The sequence below is a fragment of the Cebus imitator genome, unplaced genomic scaffold (genome assembly GCF_001604975.1).
Source record: "Cebus imitator isolate Cc_AM_T3 unplaced genomic scaffold, Cebus_imitator-1.0 Scaffold4, whole genome shotgun sequence".
NCBI classification, from domain to species: domain Eukaryota; kingdom Metazoa; phylum Chordata; class Mammalia; order Primates; family Cebidae; genus Cebus; species Cebus imitator.
In genome coordinates this window covers 1,001,124-1,010,723 of record NW_016107319.1, presented here as the reverse complement: position 1 = coordinate 1,010,723, position 9,600 = coordinate 1,001,124, and the positions used below count along the sequence as shown (strand labels likewise).

General features: G+C 43.9%; 1 protein-coding gene across 1 annotated transcript in view; it reads left to right on the top strand.

The window, feature by feature from the left end:
* The first annotated feature begins 3,423 nt into the window (after positions 1 to 3,423).
* Positions 3,424 to 9,600, top strand: part of RRN3 (RRN3 homolog, RNA polymerase I transcription factor) — a 32,624-nt gene continuing 26,447 nt past the window's right edge. Inside the window, exons 1-3 of the mRNA XM_017532890.2 lie at positions 3,424 to 3,771; positions 5,685 to 5,790; positions 6,429 to 6,485. Coding sequence (XP_017388379.1) covers positions 3,683 to 3,771; positions 5,685 to 5,790; positions 6,429 to 6,485 — 252 coding nt within the window. The 5' untranslated portion in view covers positions 3,424 to 3,682. The remainder of the gene's footprint in view (positions 3,772 to 5,684; positions 5,791 to 6,428; positions 6,486 to 9,600) is intronic.

The window sequence follows — 9,600 nt, the reverse complement described above, 5'->3', positions numbered from 1 at the left end:
AAAAGAAGAAAAGGAAAACCAATGGTAGATATCCAATTTGTTCCTTTCTCCTTTCCCAAAAGCCTTTTGTGCCCCCTTCAACCCAACTGTTCCACCCTAGAAAAATGCTGGTACGCGTGCAACAGGAAACTATACAAAAATATTCAGGCCAGGCGTGGTGGCTCTTTCCTGTAATGTCAGCACTTTGAGAAGCTGAGGTGCGAGGATTGCTTGAGCCCAGGAGTTTGAGATCAGCCTGGGCAACATAGCAAGACCTTTTCTCTATTAAAAAAATTTAAAAAGATCAGCCAGGTATGGTGATGCAGGCCTATAGTCTCAGCTGCTTAGGAGGCCAAGGTGGGAGGATCCCTTAAGCCTAGGAGATCATGATCAGCCTGGGCAACATAGCAAGACCTTTTCTCTATTAAAAAAAAAAAAAAATGCTGGGTGTGCTGGCTCATGTCTGTCATCCCAGCACTTTGGGAGGCTGAGGTGGGTAGATCACTTGAGGTCAGGAGTTCTTGGCCAACCTGGCCAACATATAGTGAAACCCCATCTGTACTAAAAATACAAAAATGAACCAGGTGTGGTGGCAGGTGCCTGTAATACCAGCTACTTGGGAGGCTGAGGCAGGAGAATTATTTGAACCCGGGAGGCAGAGGTTGCAGTGAGCCGAGATCATGACACTGTACTCCAGCCTGGGCAACAGAGGGAGACTCCGTCCAAAAAAAAAAGCATCATATTGAAAACAAACAGCAGTATAATACAGCAGGGAAATAAGTTTATAAAATGCGAAAAGAAATAAAACTAAACATAGTGCATCGTTTAGGAGTATAAATATGGTAACTACACGAAGAAAAGCCGAAATGACTTTAAAAAATCATGATTGTGACTACTTTCGGGAGGAAAGCAGGTAGAGGGTGGGATCCCAGAGCAGCACACGGTAAGCTTCAATTGTCCTGGTTAATGTTTGGCTGCTTAAATTGGGTGGTACATTCACAGGTCTTCATTATGTTTATTTTTTATTTTTGAGATGGTTCGTTATGTTTATTTTTTATTTTTTGTTTTTGAGACAGAGTTTTGCTGTTGTTGCCCAGGCTAGAGTGCAATGGCATGATCTCTGCTCACCAAAACCTCCACCTCTCTGGTTCAAGCAGTTCTCCTGCCTCAGCCTCCCAAGTAGCTGAGATTACAGACATGCATGCCACTGCGCCCAGCCTCATTATGTTTTTATAACTTACATTAACATATTCTTTTCTATGTGTCAAACTTTTTTTTCCAGAGATGAGATTTTGCTTTGTCACCCAGGCTGGAGAGTGTAGTGGCTCAGTCATAGCTCACTGCAGCCTCCAACTCCTAGGCTCAAGTGATTCTCCCACCTCTGTCTCTCAAAAAACTGGAACTACAGGCATGTGCTGCCATGCCTGGGTAACTTTTTAAAAAGTATTATTTGTAGAGACGGAGTCTGGCTTTGTTGCCCTGCTGGTCTCATTCTGGCTTCAAGTTGTTCTTTTGCCTCGGCCTCCCAAAGCTCTGGCATTACAGGCAGAAGCCATCATACCCAGACTCAGAATTTTTTTTTTTTTTTTTTGAGATGGAGTCTTGCTCTGTCTCCCAGGCTGAAGTGCAATGGTGAATTCTTGGCTCACTGCAACCTCGGCCTCCCGGGTTCAAGTGATTCTCCTGCCTAAGCCTCCCGAGTAGCTGGGATTACAGGCATCTGCCCCTGTACCTAGTTAATTTTTTATTTTTTAGTAGTGACACTGCACTCCAGCCTGGGTGACAGAACAAGACTTCGTCTCAAAAAAACCAAACCAAATTGCTGTATTTTATTTTGTGAAATAGGGTATAGCTCTGTCGCCCAGGCTGGAGTACAGTGGTACAATCATAGCTCACTGTAGCCTTTAACTCCAGGGCTCAAGCAGTCCCCCTGCCTAAGCTTCTGAGTAGCTCGCACTACAGGTATGTGCCACCCTATGTTGCCCAGGCTGGTCTTGAACTCCTGGAGATACACAGACACACACACACACACACACACACACACACACACACACACACACTCTCGTTTTTTTTTTTTTTTTGAGATGGAGTTTTGCTTTTCTTGCGAAGGCAGGAGTACAGTGTCCTGATCTCGGCTCACTGCAACCTCTGCCTCCGAGGTTCAAGCAATTCTCCTGCCTCAGCTTCCCGGGTAGCTGGGATTACAGGTGCCGCCACCACGCCTGGCTAATTTTGTAATTTTTGGTAGAGACAGGGTTTCGTCATGTTGGCCAGGCTGGTCTCAAACTCCTGGCCTCAGGTGATCCACCTGCCTTGGCCTCTTAAAGTGCTGGGATAAGAGGCGTGAGCCACTGGGCTTGGCCCACACATATACATTTTTTAAAAAAATTGATTAATTAATTAAATTTATTTATTTCTAGATGGGGTCTCGCTCTGTTTCCCAGGAGGGAGTGCAGTGGTGCCATCTCTTGGGCTTAAGCAATCCTCAGCCTCCCAAGTAGCTGGGACTACAGGTGTGTGCCACCACACCCACATAATTTTTATTATTTTCATTTTTAAATTTTTTGTAGAGATGAGCTTTCACTGTGTCACCCAGGCTGGGTATTTTTGATAGGCCTGTACAGTTTCCAAAGTTGCAACCTTTTCCCCTCCCAGAGGGTAGGGGCAGCCCCTGTTCTCCCTCTACATCCCCCACAGCCCCTAGGTCTTGGCCTCTGCTCTTTCCTCTGTTTCCTATGCTTAGAACATCCATTGCTATTTTGTTGGTGGGGCTAACTCATGTTCCTCTTTTAAAAGTTTAAGTTCGGCCTGGCACAGTGGCTCATGCTTGGAATCCCAGCAGTTTGGGAGGCCGAGGCAGGTGGATCACTTGAGGTCAGGAATTCCAGACCAGCCTGAACAACATAGTGAAACCCGGTCTCTACTAAAAATACAAAAATTAGCCGGGTATGGTGGCATGCGCCTGTAATGCCAGCTACCCGGGAGACTGAGGCACGAGAATTGCTTGAAGCCAATTGCTTGAACCAGGAAGGCGGAGGCTGCAGTGAGCCGGATCACAGCACTGCACTCCAGTCTGGGCAACAGAGCAAGACTCGATCTCAGGAAAAAAAAAAAAAAAGGTCAGGGGGTGACATTTGGAAACTCCTGTTATTTCTCATGCCAGCATTATCACAGCCTTGAGGCTTTGGGGTAGGTCACTTCGTAGACCTCGCTTCCATGAAGATAACGTTATCTTGAGTGTCTCTGAGGATGCTGCATTGAGTATAGAGCCCAGGCTCCTGGGTCAGCGGGGTTTGAATCCCCTTTCCTCCGTGAGGATCTGGGTTAATCACAGGGCTTCAGTTTCTTCGATTTGACTGACGGAGGCTTTGACTCCAACACATTAACACTCGCGTGTACTCGGCCACAGCTTAACACCTCCAGGGTGCTTTCACCCTTTCTTTGGAATCCTCAGGGCTGGATGGAGCGGGCCGTTCTAGTCTCTACCCTTGCGCTTTCTCGCTGGGCGGTAAAAGTCCTCCAAGTAGCATGAGGGGATGACTTTGGCGGCGCTCTAGCCCGCCGAGAGCATACGCTCTCCCCAAGCGGGGGCTCTGATTGGCTGAAGGTTGCGCTAACTCGTGCGACTTCCGGGACAGAGGGCTGTGGCTGGAAGGCACCGCGCATCCGGCGTGGGGTGCTGAAGTCGCGTTGGTTCGGCCCAATGGCGGCGCCGCTGCTTCACACGCGGTTGCCGGGAGATACGGCTGCTTCGGCCTCTGCAGTCAATACGCTGGGCACGTCGAGGACCGGGTAAGATCCATGCCGCTTCCTTCTGCGCGTCCAGACCAAAGCTCAGGACACGGCGTTGGGGAGCGGATTGAAAGGGTCTGGGACAAAGCTAATGGCTGGGTAGGAGCTGGGGATCGAGGGCCATCTCACTTTCGCAGGAGTGAGCTCATTCCTCTAAGTGGGTAATAGACGGGAGGGGGCTGGAAAAGTAAGTATATTCTCTGTTCCGGAGGCCCCCTTTCCCGACTAGGTTTTTTGGTGGTTTCCCAGGCCTGGGTACTGCCTTCTCTGCGCCTTGACTCCTCTTCCTTCCCGCTTCTTGGAAGGGAATCTCTGGGCTATTTGGTTTATCCGCTCAGTGTTGTCAATCATGGCTAATAAAATATTACAGTTTTTTTGGTTTGAAATTTGTTTCGACATACATATTTGTTTAGCAGTCTTTATTTTTGTTCCACTTTTAAAATCCCTAACCCGCATAGCACAGTTGGGGTTTAACTTTCAGAGTCATTAGGATGCTATGTTTTTTCATTAATTTACTCTGTGCAAATGAAGCAGACCTTGTAAAACATTTAGCATAATATGATTCATAATATTTCTTTCTTTCTTTTTTTTTTTTTTTTTTTTTTTTTTTTTTTTTTTTTTTTTTTTTTTTTTTTTTTTTTTTTTTTTTTTTTTTTTGAGACAGTTTCGCTCTTGTTACCCAGGCTGGAGTGCAGTGGCTCGATCTTGGCTCACTGCAACCTCCGCCTCCTGGGTTCAAGCAATTCTTCTGCCTCAGCCTTCCGAGTAGCTGGGACTACAGGCGAGCGCCACTGTGCCTAGCTAATTTTTGTAACTTAAGTACAGATGGGGTTTCATCATGTTGACCAAGATGGTCTCGATCTCTTGACCTCGTGATCTACCCACCTCGGACTCCCAAAATGCTGGGATTACAGGTGTGAGCCACCGCGCCTGGCCTGATTCATAATATTTCTTGAGCTCCTGCTTACTGTATTAAATACTGGGAACAAGTAGTTTATCCAAAGACACGAATGTCCCTGCTTTTTACAGAGCTTACAGCCTAGGGGGGAAAGGCAGTACAGAGGCCAATAAATAAATGAACACAATGATTTCAGTTATACAACAGGGTAATAGGCGATGGAGAAGGGAGAAAATGAATATTTGAGATTTCTCGTGGAGAAACCATCTGACATTTGAGCTTCAACTTGAATGAAGGCAAAACTCTAAGCCGGGTCTGGTGGCCTACTCCTGTAATCCCACCACTTTGGGCGGCCAAGGCACAGGTGGATCATCTGAGGTTAGGAGTTCAAGACCAGCCTGGCCAACATGGCAAAACTCCATCTCTACTAAAAATACAAAAATCAGCCGGGCATGGTGGCGGGTGCCTGTAATCCCAGCTTCGTGGGAGTCTAAAGCAGGAGAAGTGCTTTAACCCAGGAGACGGAGGTTGCAGTAAGCGGAGATCACCACACTGTACTCCAGCCTGGGCAACAGAGCAAGACTCCGTCTCAAAAGCAAAAAACAAACAAACAAACAAAAATCCAGCCATATAGATTTGGGAAAAGAGCACTTCCAGTAGAGTGAACAGTAAGTGAAATGAGAACCAGCTTGACATATTTGAAGAGCACAAAAGACATTATGGCTGTGTTAAAATAAGTTCTTGGGAGATGAGGTCAGAGAGGTAGGCAGGGGCCAGATTAATGTAGGACCTTAAAGACCGCACTAAGAAATTTGGATTCTTAATATAAGTGCAGTGGGAAGACAGTTTTTGGTTGCTGAGCAAAGGAGGAATTGTTGGAGAAAAGTGGAAGCAGGGAGAGCAGTAAAGAGGCCTTAACAACAGCCCCACTGAATGATGTTGGCTCAATAAATGTTGGCTATTATAATTTTATTATTTTCATGAACTTAATAGCTTGTTAATCTTGGTTCCACAGGCTTTCAAATATGCTTGCATTAGAAAACGATTTTTTCAATTCTCCCCCAAGAAAAACTGTTCGGTTTGGTGGAACCGTGACGGAAGTCTTGCTGAAGTACAAAAAGGTAAGAGGAGATATTGTATGAAGTTTGCTTTTGGTCAGGTCAGAATACAACTATTGCTGTTATACTAAAGACCGGTAGAAATGTAAGATGAATTTAGATACCAGTTGAAATCAAATATTTCATAATAGTTTGGTGCTGGCAGTTCAAAATTAAAGTAATAATGTCCCTTTTTTCCCCTCCACCATGGCCCATTTCATAAGTGAGAGTAATAATGTGTTTTCTGAGGTTTCACCTTTTCACATACCTTACTTACATAGCATCTTTTAACTTTAGCAAGTGCTAGAGTTAAAAACAATTACAGCATTTTATTTTTTGAGGAACTTACCGAAACACAACTTTGGGACAGTAAGCCAGTTCTCTGAATAGAGATTTTTGTTTTTGTGGTAGGTTAGGAGCATTTCTACTAAATCTCAGCAGTAGAGGGAAATGACTGGATGTGTATACGTAATATCCATTTGTATCCACATTTGAGTGAATACTGTCTTCGGTCTTCCTGAATTAGATCATTATGGCTGATGTGTGAAAGTTAGTGTTCCTTTTATAATTTCATCTGATGTTAAACTATGGTTAAAAGTCCTGTTGATAATAAACAGGAAACAAAAGCAAACATAACTTAATTCTTTCCCCTTCTTGTTAAGGGTGAAACAAATGACTTTGAGTTGCTGAAGAACCAGCTGTTAGATCCAGACATAAAGGTAATTAATTTTGTGTTTGATCATTAACAAAATTATTGCCACTTTATATGGACATTAGTTTGCTCTTTGGGCCCCGTTCTGTCCTCCAGAGCTTGCTCTTTCCGAGGTCCTCTCCTACTTTCATCTGGTGATTCTCAACCAGGGACAGTTTTACCCCCTAGGAATTTGGTGATGGCTGCAGATGTTTTTGCTTGTCACAATTGGGAGGAAGGGGTTCTACTGGCATCTAGCAGATGAATGATGGAGATGCTGCTGAACATCTCACAGTGCACAGGGCAGACTCCCATAACCAAGACTGATCCAGCCCCAGATGACACCCGTGTGGCAGCTGGGAAACCCTGCTCTAGTACTTCCTTTCAGTTAGACTACCACCTCTTTCCTCCATGCTGCATGCAACTCTCTTGTCTCTTTAAAGCTAAAACGAAACAAAAAACTACTATTTCAAGTTCAAGATTTACCTGTCATGTAGTAAAAACTCAATACATTTTGTTTACCATGGCAATGGTAGCTAGATTGCCTGGGATAAAATTTCAATTTTATTGTTATGCAGCATGTGATCTTGAGCAAATTGTTTTAACCTCTCTGCCTCTATTTTCCACTGTGTAAAACCAAGAAAACAATAGAGATTTTAAAAATACGGAGTGTTTTGTTTTGTTTTTTAAGAGATGGGGTCTTGCTGTGTTGCCCCAGCTTCTCACAGGTAGGATCATAGTGCAGTACAGCCTTGAACTCCTGCCCTCGAATGATCGGTTCTCCTCAGCCTCCTAAGTAGCTGAGTCTGTAGTTGCATGCCACTGTGCCTAGCTTTAAACATGGAAATATTTAACAAAGATTCAATGACCTTATATACAAGAAACACTTAGGACAGTCTCTGACTCAAAGTAAGGACAGTGATTGTCAGCTGACATTTTTGTTCCTGCTGACTGTCTGCACCTTATCATTTCTCACTCACATTTAAGCCCACTCTTTTTAACACTGTAGTAATTACCCTGACAGAGGTTACCTGTGTGTGTTTTTTTTTTTTACACGCTGATTTGAGTGGACTTTAATTTTTTTGAGATAGAGCCTCGCTCTTGTCACCCAGACTGGAGTATAGTGGCGTGATCTGAGCTCACTGCAAACTCTGCCTCCCAGGTTCAAGCCATCCTCCCACCTCAGCCTCCCAAGTATCTGTGCCATCTCACCCAGCTAATTTTTTGCATTTTTAGTAGATTTGGAGTTTTACCATTTTGACCAGGCTGGTCTCGAACTCCTCACCTCAAGTGGTCCACCCACCTCAGCCTCCCAAAGTGCTGGGATTACAGGTGTGAGCCACTGTACCCGGCCTAGACTTGTTTCGTAACTGTCTGTTAGGTGCATTTATTCAGAATCATTATGTGTACTCCAAACTTAGCATGTCTTAAACTCTTAATCTTTCTCTCACACCCACCCTTTCTGCAGACTTGTGTGCTTAACTGTTCATTGCTTATCACATTATTAAGTTAGGCACCTTGGGGTCTTCTTGAATTTTATTACCCCTCAGATCCATTCACTGGATCAAGTCCTTTGGGAAAAAAAATCTCTGAAGCCTTCCTGTTTTGTTGGTTCTGTCTTGTCTGGATTCTTCCAATAACCTCTTTAGCAGTCTCTATGTTCCTAGTCCTCCTCTATCTCACACCTCTGTGGCCCTCTCAACCCCCATTTATCCTCAACAGTGTAGCCTAAATTATCTCCAGAATGCACATGTCTAGGCATGTCATTCCCCTACTGAAAAACTTCATGCCTATGGAAAATGAAGATCAATGTGGCCTGCAACCTTGTTTTATGTTCACTCTCTCTAGATACTTTATTCCTAGAATTTGCCACTTTTTATCTTTATGCCTTTGTATGTGCCTTTTTCTGGCTGAAGGAGGTCCCCTGTATGTATTTTATTTGCTACCTGTATTAGCAAGGGCTGTAGCTACATTGCCTCACTTCTTACTAGCTATGTGACCAGGGACAAGTTGCTCATTTCTGTTTTAGTGTACTCATCTGTAAAGTGGGAATTGGCAGAAGTACCTACCTCGTGGAGTAAGTATGATATGAGTTACTAAATGTTAAAGTCTTCATAAGTTACTAGATGTTAAAATCTTAGAACAGTTTCTAGCATACAGTAAGTGCTATATTAGTGTTCACTGTTATTATTACCATTTACCATTATTACCATAGTTTTTTTCTTCTATTTTTTTTTTTTTTTTGAGTGACCTTCACCTGGACCATTAGTACTATAGTTTTAAAACCTCTTGCTCGTTCTTTGAACTGAGCTGAAAAATCATCTTTAATGGAGCTTTCCCTGGTTCACTCTAAGCAGATGACTGTTCCTTCAATCAGTCCGTTTCTCAGACTTCCAGATCTCTCTATTTGTAAATCTGGTTTACAAGGCCCTCTGTAGTCTATCTGCTGCTGCTTTGTTCCCCAGATTTATTCTCTGTTGGCTTGCTCAGTATACACGCCAGCCATACTAAACAACTTTCAGTTTTCTGAAAACGGACTTTTCCCTCTGTAAGAAGAACTTCTAGAAAAGACTCAACTCTGTTACTATTTAAAGACAGCTGAAGCATCACTTTCTCTTTAAAGTTTTTCCTGACCCCTGCCTTTTTTCCCAGACACAAAGGGCCATTTTCTTTGTGTTCCACTATATTTTGTATCAGCAGTTCTCATTCTTGGTATTTTGACATATCAAGAAGTGCACTAGTTGTGTGTCTGTTAGTTCAGAGGAGTGTTGCACGTAGACCTTTTTTCTTCTTGAGACAGGGTCTTGCTTTGTCACCCAGGCTGGAGTGTAATGGGCCCAATCATGGCTCACTGCAGCCTCAACATCCGTGGCTCAAGCAATCCTCCCACCTCAGGCTCCCCAGCACCTGGGATCACAGGCATGTACTGCCATGCCTGGCTAATTTTTCTAGAGACAAGGTCTCCGTATGTTGCCCATGCTCATCTCAAATTCCTGGGCTCAAGCAATCTCCTCCTGGCTTGGCCTCACAAAAGTGTGGGGATTACAGGCATGAGCCACTATTCCTGGCTGCTAGTAGAAATAATAATAGTTCAGTACTAAAGCACCAAAGTCTGGGACTGATTAACTTTTTTTTTTTTTTTT